At 41.6% G+C, this 24,865-nt stretch overlaps 2 protein-coding genes across 11 annotated transcripts; one reads left to right on the top strand and one right to left on the bottom strand.

Annotated features, from left to right (window-relative positions):
* Nucleotides 1-911: 911 nt before the first annotated feature.
* MMUT (methylmalonyl-CoA mutase) lies at nucleotides 912-19,404 on the bottom strand. Of its 4 annotated transcripts, XM_086875596.1 has the most exons (14): nucleotides 19,291-19,364; nucleotides 17,437-17,678; nucleotides 16,708-17,087; nucleotides 15,420-15,787; nucleotides 14,508-14,665; nucleotides 14,115-14,286; nucleotides 12,314-12,562; nucleotides 11,921-12,032; nucleotides 10,525-10,640; nucleotides 9,881-9,996; nucleotides 4,572-4,703; nucleotides 2,858-3,005; nucleotides 2,580-2,747; nucleotides 912-1,321 (listed from the first exon to the last, which is right to left on the bottom strand). In XM_086875596.1, the coding sequence occupies exons 3-14, from the start codon at nucleotides 17,060-17,062 to the stop codon at nucleotides 1,193-1,195; spliced, it is 2,223 nt and encodes a 740-aa protein (XP_086731722.1). In that variant the 5' UTR covers nucleotides 17,063-17,087; nucleotides 17,437-17,678; nucleotides 19,291-19,364; the 3' UTR covers nucleotides 912-1,192. The 4 variants fall into 4 exon arrangements, with proteins under 4 accessions (XP_086731722.1, XP_086731721.1, XP_086731719.1 ...); XM_086875595.1 differs by lacking the exon at nucleotides 17,437-17,678 and having other exon boundaries at nucleotides 19,291-19,404; XM_086875593.1 differs by lacking the exon at nucleotides 17,437-17,678 and having other exon boundaries at nucleotides 19,051-19,310.
* Nucleotides 19,367-23,944, top strand: CENPQ (centromere protein Q). Of its 7 annotated transcripts, none has more exons than XM_086875599.1 (9): nucleotides 19,367-19,453; nucleotides 20,444-20,599; nucleotides 20,914-20,968; nucleotides 21,103-21,217; nucleotides 21,373-21,441; nucleotides 21,962-22,091; nucleotides 22,311-22,430; nucleotides 22,687-22,764; nucleotides 23,346-23,944. In XM_086875599.1, the coding sequence occupies exons 2-9, from the start codon at nucleotides 20,447-20,449 to the stop codon at nucleotides 23,472-23,474; spliced, it is 849 nt and encodes a 282-aa protein (XP_086731725.1). In that variant the 5' UTR covers nucleotides 19,367-19,453; nucleotides 20,444-20,446; the 3' UTR covers nucleotides 23,475-23,944. The 7 variants fall into 7 exon arrangements, with proteins under 7 accessions (XP_086731725.1, XP_023780017.2, XP_023780016.2 ...); XM_023924249.2 differs by having other exon boundaries at nucleotides 20,911-20,968; XM_023924248.2 differs by lacking the exon at nucleotides 19,367-19,453 and adding an exon at nucleotides 19,611-19,711.
* The last annotated feature ends 921 nt before the right edge of the window (nucleotides 23,945-24,865 follow it).

The following is a 24,865-nucleotide window of genomic DNA, read 5'->3' as shown; positions in this document are numbered from 1 at the left end:
AGCCACCTTTGGCTTCTTTCTTTCCACTGAAATTAAATGGAGCTCCCTATCCAGATGATGACATATAAAGTTAGATTATAAAACTAAAACTCTGATTTGTATTAAAATAAGTTGGAATTCAATGCCTTGCTTTGAAAAATCTTCTAGGCAGTCCCTGGCTATTGAGGCATAGGAATAACTTACAGAACTTTTATAGAAAATTTCTGTTAATGTTCAATTTTCCATCTGTAAAATTAATTGTGATTCACTTCAGAACAAAGATCAATTATTTGAGAGAGGTCATTATCCAGAAGTTAGAGCATGAGGATAACACTGCAAAGACTTGGATTCCACCCCATTACTTTGCCAGCAACACTGTGCAACTTAAACTTTGTCTTGGGTTCTTTTCTCATCCACATAGCTGAGACAGTTTTGCTACTCATGAATGTAAAACACAAGTTGTTTGACTAAGAGCTTCACAGAATCACGGAAACACAGAATCACAGAGTGGTTTGGGTTGGAAGGGACCTGAAAGATCATCTTGTTCCAACCCCTGTCCACTATCCCAGGCTGCTCCAAGCACCATCTAACCTGGCCTTGAACACTTCCAGGGATGGGGCAGCCACAGTGTAACTCTTTATAAAATCTATAGGTAGATAAACCATAAGTTTTGAATTTCATGGCTTAATAAGATACAAATGCTGTACGTGGCAGTAGCCTGTGTAAGAGCAGCTGTGCACTGTGCTCTGCCCCCATCACTGCCCTTCCCTGGGAAGCCACCACTGCTCAAATCAAAGTGCTGTTGGATTCAATCCCATCTCTGCTGAATGAGTGATGCTGCATGAAGACTTCTTGGTCTACTATAACTGCCAAAAAAGTTCAAAACAAGTTCTCTGCATGCAAGAGAGATGAGGCAAAAAAGACCAACCAAAGAGCTGCAGCAGTTATTTTATTTATCAGTATATCTGGAAAAAAAAACCCCAAACACACTTATTTTGAATTCTCTTCACTTCCTGAAGTCATAGCTCTAGAGATAAAATTATCTTGTGGGTATCTATATGAATAATCTTCAATAGAACACGCAGAGAGTTTAGAACTTTCTTAGAAAGCACAAAACACGAGGCCAGGGGGCAGTGGGAGCAGAGGTTTGTGGCTGGCCATCCCTTGCTGACAATCAAGTGGTCAGTGTAAGGCTGATTGTGACATTTCAGAGTTACATGGATTGCTGTCTCTTCTCCAGGCACTTCTCAATATCATCCAATACTTGCACAGCTGCTTTTGGAATACGAGTGCCTGGACCGAACACATTGGCAACACCAGCTTCATACAGGAAGTCATAATCCTGTTGGAAAAGAGATTTAAAATCTACAGTTAATAGTGAAAAAGAAAATGGATAATTGATTTATAACTGGTACATGCTCTGTCCTCTATGCTGGGCCTGAGAAAGCAGTAAGTCCCAGAGTGGCAGCACAGCTTCCAGGAAATGGGAAAAGGGTGGAAAGTTAGAAGGCAGAAAAAAATACTAAAAGGTATCCATAGGAAATAGTTTATTTCTTTAGAATCAGACTAATGGCAATCCTTGGAAAGTATTCAAAAGTCTACTTCATATGAGTCTCAATAACCTAATCTAAATTTGATCTAACTTCTTATTTTGAAAATACTACTTTAAACAAGGGCTTGGGACAGATGACTGCCAGTGGTCTCTTGCAATCTAGAGTTAATCTAATTTTATGACTGTCCTGAAATTTCAAGAAGTCTTGGGAAGCAGTTCTGTATTTTTTCTTCTGTATAGGATATATTACACCTTTACCAACCATAGTGTAGTAACATCCCATTGAGAGATACTGGAGAGAACACAAATTGTCTCCTAGAAAAATACTATGAGTTTTGTTTGTTCAGTTTAGAATTCTGCCCTTCCCAAATAACTACTTAACTGCCTAGAAAAGGGAGAGGTGTGGGAAAAGGGAATAACAGGGAATTTATGTGCAAAATCTGTTTGGATCACTATAGACAGAGGATGGTTGTAAGGTGATGGAGATGGGCAGATTGTGCCTTAGATAAGGAAAATTTAAAGATGAAAGCACAGATCTGACTGCAAGGGAATTCAACAAACTGCTTAACAGTTTAGGAGAAAGCAGAGGGAATGAGAGGTAACACATGCCTGATGATGGGGAAGGTGAGGAGAGGCTGAAAAGCGAGTGACATGTGCAGCCTATGGGTGATGGGACCTGCCAGGGGCCTTAGTCACTGGCTGTGGCTCTTCCCAACCATTGCTGGTAGTCAAAAAGTCTCTTAAGACAGAAGCCAGCCTGTACCAATGATATGCAAGGACTGGTGATGTGAAACAGCAGAGCATAAAGAACACCTTGCTGAAGCTCATCTTTTCACAACACAGCTGTATCTTCCATCCCACACACACTAAGTTAAACCAGGGCATGGTGTACAGAAAATCAGACTGGGGGGCCCCACCTTGCAGATCTGTGCTGGCCCTCGTGACTGTACAGAGGAGCCTTCAGTGCTCTGATGCTACAGAACAGAGGAAACAGCTCAAACAGAGATAAATCAGTCTCTTAGCTCGATGGAAATGATGCTGCCCATACCTGAGGGGGGATGACTCCTCCACACATGACCAGGATGTCAGGCCTGTCCAGGGCATTGAGCTCCTTGATGAGTTCAGGCACCAGGGTTTTGTGCCCGGCGGCGAGCGTGCTCACCCCGACACAGTGCACGTCTGCATCCACCGCCTGCTGCGCCACCTCCCGCGGGGTCTGTGAGCAAACAGGGCGTGGGACAGGGCACAGCAACAGCCCAGGGGCTGAGCACGCATTCCAGGGAGAAGGGATGCATTGGGAATGCTCTGGGTGCTGCTCAGTCCTACCTGGAAGAGGGGACCTATGTCCACGTCAAAGCCGATGTCTGCGAATCCGGTTGCGATGACTTTGGCTCCTCTGTCGTGGCCATCCTGACCCATCTTGGCAACGAGGATACGAGGCCTGCGGCCCTCACGGTCCATGAACTTGTTAACTCTTGTTGAAAACACACATTCTGTCAGAGTAAGTCACTGAGAATCGCTGGGAGTATTTCCACACATGAAAAAAGCACTTGCTGCAAGTGTAGTGTAATTGCATCAAATAAAAAGATTTTCCAAGTCATGGTTTGGCTGTGCAGTCTGCACTCTTTGTTAATATTCATGTTATGTTATTACTAGCTCACTTCTTGTATTTACCAGCCTCAAAAATAAAATATTCTTTATTTTAAAAAATCTTCCACTACTCTTTCGCTTTCTAACAGGTAAAGTACTGAATTCTCTGAGGGTTTAATGAGCTGAATTACAACTCACTAAAACACATTTTTTTAGTTTTCAAGAATAATTATGACCTATTATTTCAAAAGTACTCCACACAGATGGGTCCTGGACATCACATTCTACATTATCATTCACTGAATTAAAAAATTTGTCCATGGAAGGATTATTTTATTTCCTATTCTGTGCAGTCATTCCGCTGCCCCTCTTATTTTGGATAGTGGCAGTTCATATTTCTGTTGTATTGATGCTACCGTGTAATCACAGCCTCAGATTAACCTGTCAGACTTAACCTGTCATTTTACTGCTCATGATTCAAGTACCACCAGGATCTGTCTATGGTTACAGGCTGGACTTGCTGATCTTATAAGTCCTTTCCAACCTAAATGATTCTGTGGTTCTAGGTAAGAAAGGGAACTACATTTTGATTTTCAAGGGGTTAGTTCAGTTCTCTTTCACATAAAAGCATAATTTATAATAGTTAAATTTAAATAGCTAGAATAAAATAACAATGGTGACATTTCCTAGCACAACTACTTTCAAGTCAATCTAATCATCACCACTGCAAAGCCATCAGTAATCCCCTTTCAGGAGAGCCTGAACTCTTTAATGGGTAAACCCCAACACAGCAGGGACTGATGAGCATCGATTTGTGCTGCATCATCTCCCACAGCAGCAATTCAGGCTCTGTACCCTTGAGGGCAGCAGTAAAGGCAGAAGCTGAGAAAAAGCCCAAAGAGGCAACTGTTTTCACACATAACATTTCCGGATGCCTGCTCCATCGGGGTATGAGTAACACCCAAAGACTGGAGGTTGTATGTGGATATCCAGACAGATTTTAGCAGCAGTTTAAGCAACAGTAAGAGTGAGACTGCAGGAACAATTTATGGGCAGATCAAGATGAGGTTTTGTAGCATGAACGGCTGGAAATGTTTTAGAGATGACTATTACATAGCCTTTAAAAAAAGCAACCCAATGTACAAGGATTTCAGGCAATGTTTCTCAGCTTCTTAATCTTGTGGCTACATAGGCTATTTGAACAAAACCTTCAAATCATAACTTCAACTTAGTTAGTTTTGTTTGCAAGCAAATACAACTTCAATTAAGTTTTGACTTTGTCTTATTGTACTTAATGCTTACCATTCTACTTCCCTGCTTACGAGAGTGCTTTTGCAGGTCGTTGTTTTCCCCAGGGATGTCACTCAGGCTTGGGAAATGGTTTTTTAGGGCACATCCTGGATTAAATGTGAGGCTATTACACATCTGGCTACCTGGAAAGAGTTCTCACCTCTTGATGGCATGAAGGATTTCATCACTCTCCCCAAACTCCTGGCGATAGGCCCCGCTCACCATGCGGTCGCTGGCTTTGTGCTCCCCAAACACCTTCTTCATGGCATCTGTTATCTCCCCCACGGTGCACCTGAGGCACAGGCAGAAAACATTTGCATTATCAGCAGGCTGAAATGAAAACAGAACACAGAATAACTGGCACTGGCCCAACCACTTGCCTTGCTGCTGGACAAATTTACTTACACTGATTTCCCTTTCAGTGCTGCAACTCTGAACGTCTGACTCACCCCACTGCCACCCACAGATGGAACATGTAAAGGCATTTTTAAGAAAATACTTTATTGCTCATTTGAGAATGGATTTACAACTGGCAAGGCAATGGGGAATGGCAAAATGATTCAGAAAATTAAATCTGATTTTCTCAATGGGGATTTTTTTTGGAGGGGGCTCAGACTGAAAGATCCTGCATTTGGATTCATGCTAAAATATAAAATATAAATCAAGAGGGGACAAAAAAAGGAAGAACACACACAGAAGAGACTGAAACATAACATTTTAACAGGAATTTATTAGCCTTTCCCTTGATGCCTTTATTTTAGTGTTTAATCTTCTCCTCTACTCCTGACACAGCTCCTTTACCCACTGAGATGCAGAAGGATCTGGGAAATTTATTTACATGCAAGTTACAAGTTTTGTTTGCTACTGGACACACTGTACATGTTTGAAAAAATACTTCTGCTGTATTACAAGTTAGAGAAGCAAACTAGGCTGTGCTGTATTCCTGTACAAACATCTCTGTTCCAAAGCAATAAAAAAGTTGGTGCTGAATACAGCTTGCTGCGAACTTTGTCAAAGGTGTAACTTTTCCCTAAAAAAATCCTTTTTCTCTTTCTCTGATTCTGCTGCATTTCTTCTATATTTTTCTTTCTCTTCCTGGCTTTCTCAGTCTTCTTTGGACTGAATTCTTTTGGGATCCTCCCTCTTGGGGAGCCCTGCTTATCTCAGTTCTTTAGGTCTGAAGAAAACTGCCGAGCTCGTTAGAATCTTGTTTCTCGTGTTTATTGGAAGGTCATCACAAAACTCGGCAGGTCTCTCCAGACTAACTGCACAAACTTAAATCTTTGCAATCTAGTACATTTCTTTCTTCTGATGGTACAACAAGGCCTTGTGGCTTACTTTGTGTCTGACATACAAAATGGCCCTGAATTATGCAGTGCTTTTATCCTTATACTTATTTTTACCCAATTAACAATAGACACGTATATTATTTTTCTTAATGACCCAATGACCCTTCACCTGTGTGCCACACTGCAGAATTTTCTAACCAATCACCTACTATTACCCAAAAACCTCTAGAAGAAGAACATGAAGAAGAAAGGACAAGAGACAACACCCTAAATCCTCCATCTTGTCTCCTGTTCTCTAAACTAACTTTTTCACCCAGTGACTTAAGAAACTTTCTAATCTACACTCTTACACTTTTTCCATCTAACTTCAACATTTGTTCTCATGTATCACCATGAAAACATGCTCATGAATTTCGTATTATATGAAATTCAGTGTTTTTCTGGATCTTAGAACAACGTATCAGAAACAAGGGCACCCACTCTGTATCCCAGACTCCAACATTAGGAATGAAAAAAAAAATACTACTCTTCTAAACCACTTTAAAAGTCTGCTTACAAATACAGACACCAAAGTAGTATTAAGTATATAACTAATTAAGCTAGCACATTTCAAACCTCTGGGATTCATATTTTCATATTTCATATTACTGCCATTTATTGTCTACAGCTCCCTGAAAGGAGGGTGGAGCCAGATGGGGATCAGTCTCTTCCCTCAGGTAACAAGGACAGGACAAAAGGAAATGGCCTTAGGTTGCACCAGGGGAGGTTTAGCTTGGATATTTGGATAAATTTCTTCACTGAAACAGGTGTCAGGCATTAGAACAGGCTGCCCAGGGCAGTGATGGAGCTCCCATCCCTGGAGGGATTTAAAAGCTATGTAGATGTGGCACTTGAGGACCTGGGTTAGCAGTAGATTAACAGTGCTGGGGGAATGGCTGGACTTAATGATCTTAAAAGAATTTTCTAACCTAAATGATTCTATGATTTAACTACAAGCTACTCTGAGGCAAAATTAACTTAAACATTCTCTACAGCTTTTATATAAAATGCTCAGGAAAGACTGGATAAGATGCACCTTGCTGTCCACACACCTCTACAAGGAGATGGCCAAATGAGCTGTACTCACTTTTCCTTCCACTGTTTGCAGTTTCAGCAGCTACTGATTCCTACCATGTGCAATCTGCCACACATGCCCCCAAAGTAACAAGACATGGATTTCTGCTGCCTTTGCTGAATCATTTAGTAAATTTCAGAGAGAAGTTTTACTTCCTGTGACCCCTCAATTAATTTGCTCTTTCGCTGGCTCAAACTCAGCAAATGTAGCTGTAAACATAAACTATGCAAAGGTAAAATGGCAGAAATCCATTCATGATCACACAGGCAAGATCTGTACAGCTCAGATGTCTGAAATGACCTCTTACTTCTGCTATCACCTTTTACACTTGGCCAGCTTTGGCTAAAGACAGCATCACTCTAGAACACACATTTTTAACTTGTGTTATTGATGCTGTTTGGGCAATTTTTGTCATTTCCCTTTCCCTGGATTTCTGGAATTCTGTTTGACTCACTGTTAATCACTTGTGTCATCAGGTTTTGATTTCAGGACATCAAAATAATCTTATTAATATTATTGCTTTCTGTAATTACTAACAAAGAATGAAAAGTAAACTGCAAAAGTATATTAGGAATGGTCACTTCCCCAAGTTTAAAAAGCAAATTTGCAGCAGACTTGAAAACACTGTCTATAAATACTGACTGCTTTTCAGAGTGCCAGACATCACAGATTGCAGCCCAAAATAAATATACCCCATGCACAAACACTGAGTGTTTACTCCTGGCAGTGTGGTGTGGCAAAAAACACATCTTTTCTCCTAGAGAAAACTAAACTTAGACAAATCTTTCTCCTCCTCTTTTGCAGCAGTAGTATCTGAGTATACTTCAGTATTAAATAAAGCCTACCATGGCTGTGGTGTGCTTTTCTGCTCTTATTGTGTAGAAGTGTGAACGAAATTTTCATGTTACAAATGAAAAATAAATGAGGTATAAGCTGGTGGGTGGGATAAAGTTGTTTCTGCGTACTGTACAAAAATGAAACACACTTCATTCTTCTATAGACACTGCTTCTGAAATCCCTGTGTTTTGAAAATTGTATCCTAAATCTCTCCAACCCTTCAAATCCAAATTTAAGTAAAACCAGGAGTTTTGCTTTTAAACTACTCATAAATACTTTCTTGCTGTTTACCAAGAAATTTTTTTTTTTTTTTAATTTCTGCCACATATGCATCCACAATGGAATAGCTGTATCTGGAGCCAGGAATACAGCCTCTTTTCTTAACAGAGTCATTTTTTGTCAGTCTGTATTTGTGTGTGACTCTCTCCCAGTGGCTCACAGCCAGCCACAGAGCCTAAATACCAATTTAGAGAAAGTCAATGACCATAATGTGCCTGTTAGTGCTGGGACCCTGTGTCAGCTGAGCCTGAGCTGCTGCTGCTCCTCTCTGCATTTCCCCAGTAAGCAGAGGCAGCAGTGTAAAATCAGCAGAGGAAGTACCACAAGGACACAGACTGGGCAGAAAAAGAAGCAGCACAAGCAGCTACACTGCATTTCTGCCTACCCTTTCCACCACTGAACTGCAAGTCTAGAGAGGGACACAAAAAGAGCACAGCAGGTGAGGGAGGAGAGAAAGAATTTGGCATAACCCATCCTACTTTCCTGTAAGGGGGTTTCTCAGGAGACACGAGGCACAGAAGGGAGGTACCACTCTCATTCCCTGTAACTTCACATCTGCCTTATTTCTTGGGCTAGAATAACAACATTTACTTTTCTACTCGTGTTTGTCAGCACTGAAATCTCTGTACTAGTCCACAAAATCTCTTCCACAGTTCAGCACTAACAATTCTGCACTATTCATTTTATTCCAAGTGACTTAAATTACATCATGCTCCATCATTTTCCATTTAGCAGGAAAGAGGCATCTGTCCCTCTCAAGCTGGTGAAACTGGCCCACTTGTTTACTGCCTGTGAAGGGTGAATGTGTTAATTTGGAAACCTTTTCCCATCTTACCCCCAAAAGGAAGGCTCTCTGTATGTGCTCCCAGAGCTCACAGTCCTCCTTCAAACACTCAGTACCAGATGCCACGACAGCTTCTTTCTGTGCTCACATCCCATATACAGTTTTGGAGCAGAATTAAGTCTTGTGCTTGGAACTTACAAAAGTGCATCTTCAGTCTATCTACTAATGCTTTTACAGTTAACAAAAATGAGGTCACCAAAGAGAGAAACTAGGACTTAACTAGTCAATTTTGGTACAGAAGATATGAATCCCTTGTAAATCCATCACTGCCCTCCTGTGACCTTCCCAGTTCAAATACAAATGTAGACATACTACTGGAGATTCCTGACAGGCTGTGGTTCAATGTATTTAAAATACAGTTATTAAGTATTCTAGGAGGGGGAATGAAGGAATCTGAGACATGACAGTTAAAACAGGGCAGCAACCCAATAAGGAGTGAATTTGCTCATATTTGGGCCATTTAGTTAATTAAGAAACCGACAGACAGGATCTATCCTAGAGACTGATGCTGACCTTGAAACAGGAAAGAAAATAGCCTCAAAAGTACCTTGGGTGAAAAAAGAAGCTGTTCCACTGGACTCTAAGGATTCCTCACACTGCTTAGTAACATTTCTTACAACTTTGCCTGACTAAGCAAAAAGATTTCTCCTTCAGCCAAAAAATGTTTTCACGCCAATTTGTGGTGCAAAGAAAGATGAAGCAACAGAGCATGATGAAACTGTGAATATCCATTTTCACATCTCAGACACTTCTTAAACTCCTTCACCCATGAAACAACTGAGTGACAAAGAAACCCAGTTATGTCCTAGAACTGGTAAGAATATGAGTTGTAAACAGCAGAATGTGTATGAGCAGCCTCATATCATATCAGACTCTTTATATCTGCAGTGTTCCATGTGAGAAATCAAAGCATTGCCTTAAGAAGCTGTAAAATGTAATAAGAGTGTATCCTACAATGTGAAACTGCAGCCATTATTTATTCCCACCTCTAAAGAGAAGCCCCAAAACTCCAATCTTGCTGACATCACACCCAAGAAAAGTTAAAGGGTGAAAATGAACCATCAATTTTTAAACAAGAATAGTCTGTTCAACTCGACCCCTGGTACCTGGCACGTGCTGCTTCCACTGCCAGAGCAAGTAAGTTGCCTTCCCCAGTGGCAGCACATTGTGTGAGAGCAGCCAGGGACTGCTGGGCTGCTGCTTGGTCTCTGCTGGCCTTCACCTAAAGTGCAGGAGAGAGACATTCAGTTCAAAGAAACCACAAAGTGAAACGTGAAGTCGTGTGTGGAAGACTGTCTAATTTCAAATATTAATTCTGGATATGGAACTGTAAATATCCACTTCCTATTTCAATGAGATTGGAAGTCAAAAGGCATCTCAGACCTTAAAATGTGTACAAGTCCATAACATAACCCTAAACCAATTTTATCTACATTTTCATTAATTATGAAAGTGGAAGTTGACTTCTGGTTCTGTAACCCTCAGTAGCAAGCACCTGACAAAAAGCACTCAACAGTGAGTGATTAAGCAATATTACAGGCTTTTTGAGCAAAACATTGCATAGATGGTTTCTATCTTAGTTTCAGAACATGTAAAGCTCTCAGTTTTTAAAGTTTTTATATTCCTGTTTATCCACTAATGATCAGAGTGGACTCTCACAAATGGGAAAGTCAAACTTCTGGCAAGCTGCCTTTACTCAATCTGTGTCCGCAATTACAATAAGATTCATTTTTAAGAAGGATGTTCCCACCTTGTTGATTTTCTCAATCTGCTTGGCACGGACTACAGAGTTATCAATGGCCAGAACTTCCACGGTCTCCTCTTTCTCTAGCTGGTGCTTGTTCACTCCAACAATTACTTCAGACCCTATTTTTAGTGGAAATACCAGAAACTCAAAACACATTTGCAAACTACTCTGAAAAGACACAATGTTAACAGGATAAGAAGATTTTCAGCATTATTATGCATTTCCTTATTTATATAACCATACACATTTCAAATATGTAATATCTGCTCTTATAGAATGGCTTCAAGTTAGTATTTTCCAGATTTTATGATGAGAGATTAAATGCATGAACATGCAACTCAGTGAATACTGCAGCAGAAAAAAGACAAGAAATACAACAATATTTATCTTGCAAACTGATTTAGTAATGAGTCTCTAAAATACATTGGCTGTTTTTCTCTTTTTAAGCTTACATAAGTGTATCTGACAGAACTAAGCGGAAGTGCTGGTCTCCTGCTCTGCACTTACTTTTCTGATTTAACAGATAAATAAGAAAGTGAAGTTATTACCTAAAACTACTCTTTGTGCATTAAAATTAATTTTTCATGCTGTAAAATTTTATTTTAGGTTTAAATCAGTATGGACTTATCAGCTATTTTTATTTGCGGTTCCTGATAACAATAATACGCTCCTTGAAGCAACATGAAGTAATTTACCTTATGAGAGATAACACAGAACTTTACTGATTATTTTTTATTGATCTTAATTAAAACCTGCTTCAAATTTATCCTCCATACAAAGAAGTCCTTATAACTTCTTTCATGTTTGAGTTATCCCAAGTTTCTGCTCCTAGATTACTACTGGAATGCAGATTACAAAAAGTGAAATAGAGTTTTAAGCACTCATGTATAAATATCTCCACAAATATTTACTCTGTGAGTACATATACATATGTATAGCAAACAAGGAGCTGTATCATCCTCTGCTATGATCTGACCATTCAGGGAAAAAGGGCAGTTCTCCAGAAAACCCAGGAATTTGGCCAGCCATGGTGAGTATCGCCATCTGGTGGCATTTCTGCTTTTAAACTCAGCAATCACAGCTTAAAGCTCTTATCAGAAATCAAGCGATTCACTACTGAAGGCTCCAAACACTCCTTTAAAATGGTGTTTCTACTGCTTTGTCTAATCTAATCTTGAACATATCAAGCAAGACTTTCCACACTGGTGCTGTATTTTGTATGCACTGTCTCTTTCCAGAGCTTTCACTAATATAAAACCATCACCATTTTTTCCTATCACTCACAATCTGCTACCCCCAAACTGAGAAATAAAAAACCACAATGAACATGTGTGTAAAAAACCTTTCTACCGAAGTATTCTATTGGAAATTTTTTCTTCTTTCATCCCCCTGCTCCTACCGGAGTCAATCCTGGCTTGTCTCCGGGCTGCACACTCTTCAATACGAAGTTTGGGGATCCCCTCAGCAACAGCTTTGGCCATTCCACCCATTTCTTCTATTTCCTCAATAAGCTGAGAAATGAAAAGGTTTGAGATAGTGAGTAGTAGCAAGGTTTAAAAATTGAGCTTTGTACCTGTGCTATCACCCACATTTTAAATTTTCATTAAGCCTTTTTTATACGGTTCTGTGCTCTAAACTATTTTGTACAGTTTATTTACAAAGACATCACTGAAGCAGAAGTGTAAAATAATTCCTAGATTAAAAGTTACCAATTTATCCAACAGCTCCATAGAAGACATTTTTCAAAACTCTTATCCCTAAAATTTTCCCAGAGAAGGTTTTGAAAATTGACCTTTAAAGCAGCTTCATAGACATCATTGGTGAGGCACTCCATGAGGTAAGATCCCCCCCAGGGATCTGCCACTTTGGGAATCCCTGATTCCTCCTGGATTATGATCTGTGTGTTCCGGGCAATGCGAGCACTCTTCACTGTGGGCAGCCCCAAGGCTTCATCAAAGGAATTGGTGTGCAAAGACTGCGTCCCTCCAAACACCGCAGCCATGGCTTCGATGGTGGTGCGGATGACGTTGTTGAAGGGATCCTGGAAGGAAAAGGGGAGCTCTGAAGCTCAGTGGTTCTGCCACGGGGCTGAGGCAGGTTAGTCATTATTGCAAAGAAACACATGCAACATTCCCCACTGAAAGACTGTAATCAGAACAAAAAGCTGAAAGAAACCTAAATCAAATGGATTTATCACTTGTCGATATCTTATGAAAAGAGATTAATCCATAAAGAAAGCCAAAATGATCACTCTGCAAGTAAACTGCTCACAGTAACAAATCAAAGCCTAATTTATATTTGGTGGTATTTCAAAGAATTTAGTGAATCCAAATCATAGAGGATGGAACAGTAGACCTGATGTCTTCCATGCTCCAAATCCAGAATTCTTGGGGCAGTGAACAGTACATGTGGCAGACAAATTACTAGTCAAGATGTGTTTTGGAACTAAATGTTCCAAATATTGGAATAAATATTTCATTAATTACATTATTATTGTTTATTAGTATATAATAAATAAATCATTAAATATTAATAATGTAAAATATATTATATTAAGATTAAATAATAATACACTAATTATTAAAATAATAACGATTAATTTATTAATAAATTTATATTCATTAATTAATATTTTCATTAATGACAACATCACATAAGGTAATTATAGAAAACTGTGATTTGGATAAGTAAGAATGTAAAACATAATTTATGAGTAGATACCTATCAAAAGACATCTTAAGTATGTTTGCTTTCTGAAACTTAAAAGGAGAAAATACTTCACGCTGAGAAGCTATATTAAGGTAAACCACAATGTTTAGAAAAAAATAAAGAGTTTGATCTAGCCAGAAATATAGTTACACTGCACACTGGAAGACAATTGAATATAGTTTTGGTAATAATAACAGTTTTTCACTCCCACAATACTTTTTAGTTGGAGGACCCACAGAGGTCGCTGTTCAGAAAATTCCACTGTTTTAGTTTGACTGTGTTGTTGTCATGTAAGTAAACATTAAATTTATTAAAACAAAAAACAAACAGAAAAAAAAAAACCAAGGCAGAGAAGTCAACAATGCTTACAATCACAACCTAAAAATAACTCCCATTGCATGACTTTGAGCAACAGGCCTTGGGATCAGAGCTGGAACCCAGCTCTGACCTCACTTGGGAAACTGTATGCACTCCAATGATTTATCTCCTTGCTGTAATGTAAATCAGCAGAAAGAGCAGAGTGCACCCAGTTTCAAAGGAGCTGTAACCATTACTTCTCTCTTCATCACTGAGCATCAGGGCTGTGAATGACTCCCTTGATTGCTCAGATGAATTCTCAAGCCAGTGATCCTGAGAAAACAGTGCCTCTACTACTTGCTGACTGCACTGTATTTGGAAGAATAACTCACAGGACAAATCCAAGAGAGAGCTTCATCCTCTGAGTCCTGAACAGACATAAAGGTGTAACCAATGCCAGAGTGTACATTTGTCAGACTGAGAGGACAGCTGCTGCACCTTTGTGAGTAACACCAGCAGCCCCCTTTAAGACATGTACCACGATAGCACCTTTAAGTAAGGAGGTTGATGAGAGTCCAATTTCTAACCTGCTCAGTGAGTGACCAGCCCGAAGTCTGACAATGAGCTCTCAGCAGAAGAGATTTGGAATCCTTGGGCTTAAACATTTTCTCAATCAAGTGAGCCCACAGCCTCCTCCCAGCTCTCAGCTTTGCTATTTCCATATAGAAGTTCATGCCAATTCCCCAGAAGAAAGAGAGCCTGAAATAGGAAAACATGAACAGAACATAACATTGAATCATTCTAATAATTCTGGATCAGTAATGGAGAGGCCCTACAGCAATGTCTCTGATTAACATATTTTCACATTTGATGGGAATGTTCCTATTTGCTTGTATGTGTAAAAATACTGAATTTGGTATTAAACTCTATAGAAGTTTTACCAAAAGTGAGTTTTATATTTGCAAATTTCTTGAGCTCACCTAGGTGCAAATTCATCAATAGTGAGGCCAGCTTTAAGCCCAGTTCTGCAGTACTCCAAGCCATCTGCTATGGTATAAGCTAATTCCAGGATGGTGTCAGCTCCTGCCTCTTGCATGTGGTACCCACTGATGGAAATGGAATTAAATTTTGGCATATGCTGAAAAAAAGGCCAAAAACAAGATACAAAAGGGTATAACAGCAGAGGGAAGAATCAAATACTTTTTCTATCAACATTCACACAGAATAACAGAATGGTTTGAGTTGAAAGGGAGTTAAAGGTCATCTAGTTTCAACAACTTCTGCCAGGGGCAGGGACACCTTCCACTATCTCAGGTTGCTCCAAGCCCCATCCAACCTGGCCTTGGACACTTCCAGGGCTCCAGGGGCAACCACAGCTTCTCTGGGAACCTCTGCCAGGGCCTCAACACCTGCACAGGGAAGAATTTCTTCTAATATCCAACCTAAATGCTTTTAGTTTAAAAATGTTCCTCCTTGTCCTGTCACTATCTGTGTAAAAAGTTGTCACTATTGGTGTAAAAGACTGCTCTTAATCTATTTTATAAACCCCTCTTAGGGATTGAAAGGCTGCAGTGAGGTTCCCCTGGAGCCTTCTCCAGGCTGAACACCCACAGCCTCTTTCAGCCTGTCTCCAGGACAGAGGTGCTCCAGCCCATTCTCTGAATTCCTTGTTGACTGCAAATACAACCCATCTCTACAAAGATGTGCTTGCAGATCTGGTCTGACTCAAACTTCAAATTTATATTATAAATGATATTGGATCTTAACTTCTCCTACTGGCCCTTTCCACAACCACAATGCTCTTCTCTATGATGTCTTCCCATCTTTTCTTTGTTCTCCAAAGTGCCTCATAAACAGTTAACCTAATAATAAAAGTTATAAACAATGAATACCTTTGAGGTGTACTGGAAGATGTCAGCAATGATCCGCATGGATGGTTCTGGGGGGAAAATGTAGGTATTTCTGACCATGAACTCCTTCAGGATGTCATTTTGGATTGTCCCTGTCAGCTTGGCCTGAGGCACTCCCTGCTCTTCTCCAGTCACAATGAATGTAGCCAGCACAGGAATGACTGCCCCGTTCATTGTCATGGAAACTGACATTTTCTCCAAAGGAATTCCATCAAAAAGGATTTTGGTGTCTTCCACTGTGTCGATGGCAACTCCAGCCATTCCAACATCTCCTCGAACTCGTGGATTGTCTGAATCATAACCGCGGTGAGTGGCTAAATCAAAAGCAACTGATAATCCCTGTTGGCCAGCTACATGAAAAAGAAAGGAAAAAAAAAAAAAAACAAAAAAAAAACCCCAAAGAGAGATAGTTAGAAGTGTTGAACAGACTTGCATTAGGATGGGATCTAAATTTATTAACTTTATTTTACTTGATTCAGGTTTGGATGGCAAACTAAATTTTGATTTAAACACTGTTCCCTCCCCAAACCTGTCCAAGGTCTAGTAGTCTTAATCTTTAAATGAAAAAGTTTTTAACTGGGAAAAAAAAAAGCCAAAAAGGTAGTCCTTACTTTAAAAATTACTGAATAACAGCTCACCCACAAATTATAAATATGCCTAGACAGGCAGGGTAAGAGCTTATACACATAACTCAGCTTGGCTTAGCTGGGAACAGAAGTGTCATAAACTCTGTCATGTTACCTTCTCTTTATCACAAACTAAACACACACTGTTCCCTGGCTCTGCTGACACACGTTGTTACTTGTAAATCTGCAAGGAGAGAAAATTATTCATATGAAGCAGGGAACAGGATGGCCACAGTTCTTGTTGCTGCAACCTGAAAGCAGAACCCAAAACTCTGCTGTGCCCAGGCATTCCCTCCTCTGACCAGTGACTGGGCTGTGCTACCAGCTAACCCAGGTTACCACTTCTGCTTCAGCTCCATGACCTCAGCTGCTTGAATCCTGGGATGGATCCAAATTATGTCTATGTGTAAAGGTGCAACAACTAAAAGCAGTATTTAACTCATTCATTCTCCACAGCAAAATGAAACAAAGGCACTTCCAGAAATGAACTTCCAATTTCCCAGTAATAAAGAGTGACACTGGGAAGGCCTTATCAGAAATCCAAACTCACAGCGTAGAATAATCCCATTTGCCATGTAACTGACTGAATTCATGTCCCCCTTTGCTTCACAAGGCAGTGTGGTTTCCCAGACCAGCTGCCCCACCTTTGATGTTGTCCTTGTAGAACTTGTTGCTCTCCTCCACTGTACTGAAGCCAGCATACTGGCGGATGGTCCACGGCCTGTACGTGTACATGGTGGGGTAAGGCCCTCGAGTGAAAGGCTTCACCCCTGGCAGCTCCTCAGGGAAGTCCTCTGTGTCCCTTTTGGAGTATAAAGGCTTGATGTCGATCCCCTCTGGGGTGTGCCAAATTAAATCCTTTGGGTTCTTGCCTTTCAGCTGCTTCTGAGCCAGGGCAGCCCACTCGGGGTGCAGCGGCTGCCTGTGCAGGGAGCGCCAGGCCAGGAGTGCGCAGCAGCGCGGCTGCAGCCGCAGGACGGCATCCCCGGCCCTCAGCATGGCTCTCCTCACAGTGTGGGGCAAGCTGGACAAAATAAAAACACATATTTTGCATTATCATATGCACCTAGCATAGGAGATGTGAAGATGTAGAGGTAAAGCAGTTTGCTAAAGCCAAAACAATCCCTCAGAAGAAAAATGAAACATCTTAATCACACACTGATTTGACAGACAGCCCTTCCTCTTGCCTTTCAACCAGGAAGAGAGTTCAGGAAAAATCCTACATCTTCCTCTAACCAAAGAAAAAGTTCCCTCAACTTCTCTACATCCACATCTGAGATGTGTAAATTATTTCAGTCCGTCAGCATCACCGTCATTAATCACAGAAAAGCCACTATGAGGCATGAAGATGGCATGGCCAGCTACCCTCTCACCTTCACATCTCTCTCATCTAGGAATTCCTTAATGTCAAACAGCGATGCTTTTCCAGGGATGGGGCAGCTACAGCTTCTGTGGGCAACCTGTACCAGGGCCTCATCACCCTCACAGGGAAGAATTTCTTCCCAATATCCAACATCAAGGAGGTGCTCTGCAGGAAGTGAGCTGTCAGAAAATTGCTGATATAACCTTACACTTTGGAAAAGATGGCTTGGGCTGGATGGAAACTAGAGATAGGCTGAAAAAGAAAGGAGAAGAAAAAATATGGTATGTGAGAACACAGGGACAATACAAAGCTGCAATACAAGCTTGTCTCACCATGCATGAGACTGCTAGGGGCAAGAATGTGAATAATTCCCTTTGAAGGTGGTGAGGCCCTGGCACAGGTTGCCCAGAGAAGCTGTGGCTGCCAAATCCCTGGAAGGCCAAGGCCAGGTTGGATCAAGCTTGGAGCAACCTGGGATAGTGGAAAATATCCCTGTCCATGGCAGGGGTTGGAATGAGATGATCTTCCAGGTCCTTTCCAACACAAACCAGTCTGTGAGTTCAGTAACTCCTAAAAGCTGTAAGCTCCTTTGCTTCTGCTCTCCACACCCTATCCTTGCACTTCTTTACAAAAACAAAACTTTTACAGCTTGGCTCCAAGGTTCAGTCACCTCCTCACTGCCTCATCTCTTTCACAATTCCCCAGAAATACACACTTTCCTGACACCTTTATAAGAAATTCTGCATAGAACTGAAAAGCACCTGTATCACTTGCAGCAACACCTATGTGCTTTAATACTATATATGGTAATGTGGTATGCCTATAGCCTGAGGAGCACAGAGGAGCTCCTGAGGAGAACTCATGCCCTGTGGGGATGTGATGCTGCAACCAGGATTGAAGGCAACCTGTGCCCACACACCTGTATGGGTTACAGGACAGGTCAGACTGGAAGGGACCACAGTGGCTCATGTGATCCAACCTCCCTGCTCAAGCAGGGCAATCCCAGAGCACAGGGCATGGGCAAGTGTCCAGGCAGTTCTGGAATATCTCCAGTGAGGAGACTCCATACCCTCTCTGGTCTCTGTTCAGTGCTCGGTCACTGCACAGGGAAGAAGTTCTGCCTCCTGTTCAGGTGGAACTTGCTGGGATCAATCCCTGCCCATTCCTCTGGTGCCACTGCTGGATCCCCATGGAGCAGAGCCTGGGCCCTGCTCTGAGCCCTCCCTGCTCACAGGGACAGCCAGGGATGAGGGCCCCTCTCAGCTGGGGCTCCCCTCGAGGCTGAACAGCCCCAGCCCCCTCAGCCTTTCCTGGGCAGGGAGATGCTCCAGTCCCTCCATCATCTTTGTCACTGGGCACTGGACCCATTCCAGGAGCTCCAGGTCTCTCTGGTCCTGAGGAGCCCAGAACTGGACACAGCACTCCAGATGTGCCTCCCAGGGCTGAGCAGAGGGGCAGGATCCCCTTCCTGCTGGCACTGCTCTTCCTAACTCGCCAGGATTATTCCTGCCCCGGTGCTGAACGCTGCATTTACCCTTGTTCAGTTCCAGACAATTCTTCTCTGCCCATCTCCCAGCACACCCCGAGGGAAGCCCAGAGATGCCCTGCCAGCCCCTCTCCGCACCTCTCCCTCCTCAGCACCCACACCTGACACGAACGCTCCGCTCTCCGTCCCGGGACAGCGCCCGCCGCCACAGCCCGCCCCCAACACGCCCCTCGGGCGGCCAATGGGGAAGCGGGTCCGGGCCAGGAGCTGGAATAGGGGATAAGGACATGGACAGGGGCAGGGTTCGGGGCCCCGAACATGGACAGGGACATGGAAAGGAATCGGGATCAGGACAGAGATGGGATCACCCCCCATTACCTGCCACCGGCCCCTCCGTCAGCGCGCGGCCCATGCGCACGCGCGGTGGGCGGGAGAGGCGCTGCGCGTGCGCTGCGGGGAGCGCGGGTTTATTCAGTAACGTCCCGGCGGGCTGAGGCGGGACCGGCGGCAGCGCTGAGGAGGTGGAGACAGCGCTGGGAAGGTGAGGCTTGAGGCGAGATGAACCGGGAGGAGAGGAAGGGTTTTGTGGAGATGTTATCCGCGATGCTATCCGGCAGCACCGGGGGAGTAGGCATTTGGGGTTGTGAGGGAGTCTGGGTGGGAAGGACTACAACTCCCAGCATGCGCTGCGACTGGGTGCTGTTCCTAGGCGTCGGGGGGAGCGATGCATGCCGGGAGTTGTAGTGTTGTAGTCCATGCCGTTTTTGCGGTTCGCTCTGAAAGCTGTCCCGCAACATCGGTAGTTATGGGGACGGGATTGGCAGGGCTTATTTACTTGGTTCAGGGCTTATTTATCTGGTGTGGAGCTTATTTGCCTGGTATATGGTTTATTTACCTGTTTTAGGCCTCACTAACCCGGCCGGGGTTTATTTGGTGTCAATTTCGACGGTTGCCTGGTGAAAAGTGACAGGACCTGGGTGAGGGAAAATGTGGCCTGAGGGAGTGAGGGAAAAGCTGAATAAATCTGGGTCGTGGTGCTTTTGAGAAGGGTGGTGGGGTTTGTGGTTACTCCCTTCTGTGTGACCACTTTTCCCTCTGTCTCTAGTAATTAAGGACAGAAACTGTAAGTTTAAACTGGATCAGGGTTACCATGCGTAGATGCTAAGGTCAAATATTCCGGTAATTGGATGACTGCACTGAAAATTAAAAAGATAAATCATAGAATCACAGAGTGGTTTGGGTTGGAAGAGACCTTAAGGATCTCTATTTCAAGCCCCCTGCCATGGGCAGAGACATCTTCCAAGTGGGGATGCTGTTTTAGTGGTCCTAAATTTAGGTAAATTTACAGGCTTTGGGTTCTAGGTTAGCAAATATTCAGACATTTCATCTCCTTTAGCCTCATTTGGGGCTTATTGGGTTGAGCCCAATTTCTATAATTTTGTTTTTTAAAGTATGGTTTGCACTGTATGGGTTATAATTTCTGGATTTTAATTTTGTCTTTTTTTTTCCTCCTGTTCCCATTGGCTTACAGATAATGAAACCACGCCACACATCTTCCAATAAAATGGGGAAACCAACTAGTGGGAGATCAGCAAAAAATCCTTTTAAATCGCAAAATCAGCAAGGGCCTTCCAGCAAAAAAAAGGGAGCAGATGAACAAGGAAGAAAACAAGGTCAAAAAAGACAGGTATTCGTTTTTTTGGATCAAACAAAGTAGAAAAGTAACTGGGTGGGGGGGGAGGGGAAAGAGGTATTTTTTCCCACTTTCTTGAATTGCAGTTTATAGAGAATAATTCATTAATTAAGAACAGTCCTCTTGAGGAAATGCCCAGTGTGAGGAGCTCTTTTGAGAAGTCTTCAATAAAGATGCTTTTTTTTGTGGTCATGTCAAAGACTTTTGTCAGACACTGGCATAGTGAGTTCATGGGAGCAGATGAATGATTGCAGTGCAGAGGATGTCTCAAAATTGCCACATATGCTGTAAATTTTTCCCTTCAGCAGGTCCCTCAGAAAGTCAAAAGGGAAGTTAAGGAATTCAAGGACTATTCCCCTGCAGGTAGGGTCCTATTCTTTGCTGTTAAATCTGAGCTGTTTTACACCTTTGACTCCAGTCTGACTGAATTGAGTCACAAAGCTGTCTGTCTGGATTTGACAAGTCATACATTTCCCTTTTTTCCTTTGTGATAACAGGAGAAAATGGTTCTTCAAAAAAGGTGAAGCTGTCCAGTGCTACAGTAGGATCTTGGCGGCCTCTCTCAGAGAACAGTAGGCTGTTCCTGGAAAATATAGTGGATTCAGTAGTACTGTAAGTGCCAAATATTCTAGTGGTTCTTCTTTGTTTTCACAAAGAATAAAGTAAAAATCATAGTATTACTTGAACTGCAAGTCAGTGTGTTTTTTGATGTGTTCTCTGTGCTTGCAGACTTTGTGATGGAAATTCTGCCTTTATTTTCTTTCCAGATCTGTTTTGTCCCAGCAGAGGAAGAAAAAAGATGATGTTCAGAAGCACCTCAATGTACTGAAAAAAAGGTATGAAATTATAAATTTAAAAAAAATGAGGGAGAGAAGAGAATTCTTCTACCCAGTTGTTTTGTACACACTTGAGGGTGAGCTAAAACTTTCTCTTTCTGACTTAAAGCTATGTATTATGTTTCATGAAGGCAGGTTCTACTAAAATGATCATCATTTGGAAGCAGTTAAAAATTCTCCTCTTGGAACTTAATTTGAAAAGCAGAAGGGTCAGAACTGGGAAAATATTAATTAATGTCAGTTTAGAGTCAGGGAATGTAGAAGCCAATGGAATATAAACCAGAGGAGGTCAGTGCAATAGAAAACATGAGAAATTGGGATTTCTTGTTTCTGGTTCCTTCCTACTCCACATGATTTTGGAAAACAATTCAAGGCAGTTTTTCTTTCTCTCTGCAACCTTTTACTTCACTGGCAGCAATTAAATTTAAAACTAAAGTGAGATTAGGTTTTCCCCAGAATTTTCTTTTTGCTTTGCAAAGAACTCCAAACAAACCTTGCTTTCCATTTTCTGTAATTAAAGGGTACTGAGAAGTTTCAAGTCTTTAAAGGTGCCTCCAGGGGAGCTGGGCAACCTGAAGAGTATCCTGAGCCTTCAAATGGCAGAGAAGCAAATGCTTGAGACAAATGAGGAGTCTCTGGTACAACTGCAGGTATGAAAAGCAGGGAAGGGTGGGAATTACTTTTACCACACTGCTGGCCGTTCCTGTGCTGTTATGGAGGAATGTCCAGTGTTCATCATTGCCACCCACCTTTGCTACAAAGCTCTGTCTCTTCTTGGATGTTTTTTCAGTGATTCAGTGTGGTCTGTGGGAAAGACTCACCATCTCTAAAGTAAATTTTCTTCTGGTTTTGTTTCTGTTTCGTTTTAGGAAGAAATAACTGAAGCAGAACGATCAGCAGAGCGCACTAAGGAAAATATACAGCAGCTGAAGTACAAAATCCAGGTGCTCAAGAACCAGCTGAAGGAAGATGAAAAAGATGCCAGGAAGGTATTTCTCATAAATACTTGTGTACTCCTATAACCTAGACTTCCAGAGCTTTCTCAAACAAACTGTTTCTCAGGCAGTGTTGCTTAAGGAAGGCCTCATTTGCCTTTGGAAATGGATCTTCTTAATCTTTCCAACTTCAGCTGCAGAATTAAGAAGTTTGGTTTCAGAAGTTGGATAATGACAGGTTATTTTCCTACTTGTGTGCCTGATATTTGGGGGTTTGGATTGTTTTTTCATTCTCTTCTTCTTTTTCTAGATATTCCAGGAAAATGACAGTGGAGCACTCCACCTCCCAGAACTCCCTAAGCACAGTTTGCAGGCACCCATTTTGCAGGTGAATGTGGAATATATATTTGTCTTTTCAGAGACATTTTGGTTATGAGGAGGAAGGCAGAAGATATTGCTTTTATCCCTTAACCTCTGCCAGAGGGAGCAATTCTGAAAATTCAGAACATTTGAATAGGTTTTCATTTTCCTTTTTTAATGTTTTTTTTCTTTTCATTGAGAACTATATGCTTATGTTTTAAAACCAGGACAAAATCCTAAAAAACTTCTCATCCCTGGAGGTGTTCAAGGCCAGGTTGGATGGGGCTCTGAGCAACTTGGGATAGTGTAACCTTGTGGGAGGTGTCACTGCCCATAGAGGGTTGTAACAAGCTGGTCTTTAAAGTCTCTTCCAACCCAAACCATTCTGTGATCTTATTTAAAACATCACATGTCTTTTCCTAGAAGCCCTATGGCCCTAGGGAACTTGTAATTTCTGAAATATATCTGTAATTGCTGGAGGAGGGACTCATTCTGTGACGTTGAATCTCTTTTGTTTTAGCTGTAGCTGGGCTGCATTAAAGTGAAATTCCTGTTGCACTCAATGAAAGCTGGTTTTTATTTGTTGTCTATCATTCTGTCATTCTTCAGGAGGAAATTTTGAAGGTAAAGAACCAGAAGGGCCTTTTAAATGATATGAATGCTATTCAGCAGTCAGCTGACTTGAAGAACTTGTTAACCCTCATTGAGAAGACCTATGAGAAGGTGGATTTGCTTTGAGAAGCCAAATGTGTGGAGTGTCCATGCTGAGTTTCTGAGAATCTGCTTTCTTCCTAATGGCCTTCCTGTTGTGACTGCTGAATTTCTGTTAAAACATTTTCTGTTAACATTGGTTTATAAATCTGTGGACACATTTTGGGACTCAAGTGATTTCAGTCATCTGTCAAGATTTTATTGGGGTTTTTTTTGACCTGTGCTGATTTCTAATGGTGACGTGTCTATCCTGTCTTAGGGCAAGGGAAACAAATGGATCCTGGGTTATTTGGGTTTTTTTTACAGAATAAGGGAGCTATTCCATTGTATTTGCACTTCTATATCTGTAAATCACTGAAGGCAGTGTCTTTAACCAAAGTAGTTTTTATCTGGTAGTTTAAACCCAAAACAGGTAAAAATAAGCTTGTCTAATACTCAGTTGTAAACCCCCTGTTCAACTTACTATTTTCAAAATAAACTCTCAGTTGAAGAAGTAATTTTCATTACTTAATACAAAATACCAACATTTTCATTACTTAATACAAAAACCAACATCAAACAACATAAAGTACTTTCTCAGGTTAAATTACCTGCTGGAAGATAGCAGTGCTGTTTACACTGACTATCTTCATAAACTCTTGTTTTTCTTGTTTACAAGCTGCTGCTATTCTTTATGAGACAAAAGCTAATTATCTTCTGTGAGGGCTTGAAAGCTTCTCTGGAGTTAGAATCATGGAATATCTTGAGTTGGAACAAACCTGTAAGGATCTCGGAGTCCAGCTCTCTACTCCTCACAGGATTACCTAAACCATGTAGGATCAGGAAAACCAGACTAAGTACTTGCTTTATACTGAATCACAGGAAAAGGAATATAGTTATTTAGAAATACTTCTCATATTTATGATTACTTGGCAAGGGGAGCATTTACTGATATAACCATTTCCCCCAAATCATTTAATCCAGAGTATGGGTTAAAGGTTTTCCTACATGCCAGGAAAAGGTTAAGTGAAGGTACAATCCTTTGCTTTCATTAAGGGTGATTTACTGTGTGGGTTTTGAACTTTCTGAACCACATAGATACCTTTTCCTTTTTAATTATTTTTTATTATGGAAAGAAAGTGTGGAGAAAGGCAATGAGTAGGAGTCAGATTCAGCTTCCACACAAGGAAGTTGAAACAGTAACTGAATGAGCTTCTGCATTACAGCTCTGGGTAGTTGCAGAGGTAAGCCATAATTGCTTTAATTTTTTTTCCCTGACCACCACTGGGTGATTTATAATAGGCTGGCTGTGGATGTTGTTACTTTGGGGTTTTCATGCACATATAAACAGGGCAATGTGAACCAGGGAACATGAATCCAAACATTTAGGAGGTTGTCTTTGCTCGACTTGATGGTGGACACTCTTGGTCAAATTTGCA

Source organism: Cyanistes caeruleus, chromosome 2 (assembly GCF_971803275.1).
Source record: "Cyanistes caeruleus chromosome 2, bCyaCae1.hap1.1, whole genome shotgun sequence".
Lineage (NCBI taxonomy): Eukaryota > Metazoa > Chordata > Aves > Passeriformes > Paridae > Cyanistes > Cyanistes caeruleus.
Note: the sequence above shows the minus strand (reverse complement) of the source record. Positions and strands in the feature narration are given on the sequence as shown.

Coding starts and splice junctions, on each gene's coding strand:
- CENPQ (XM_023924247.2), top strand. CDS start 19,637: ATGCATGCCGGGAGTTGTAGTGTTGTAGTCCATGCCGTTTTTGCGGTT. Junction 21,442..21,961: donor CTCAATGTACTGAAAAAAAG/GTATGAAATTAT, acceptor CTGTAATTAAAG/GGTACTGAGAAGTTTCAAGT. Junction 22,092..22,310: donor AGTCTCTGGTACAACTGCAG/GTATGAAAAGCA, acceptor GTTTCGTTTTAG/GAAGAAATAACTGAAGCAGA.
- MMUT (XM_086875593.1), bottom strand. CDS start 19,244: ATGTCCCTGTCCATGTTCGGGGCCCCGAACCCTGCCCCTGTCCATGTC. Junction 14,666..15,419: donor TCTTCCAGTACACCTCAAAG/GTATTCATTGTT, acceptor CCTTTTTTTCAG/CATATGCCAAAATTTAATTC. Junction 10,641..11,920: donor ACAAGCCAGGATTGACTCCG/GTAGGAGCAGGG, acceptor CACTAAAAATAG/GGTCTGAAGTAATTGTTGGA.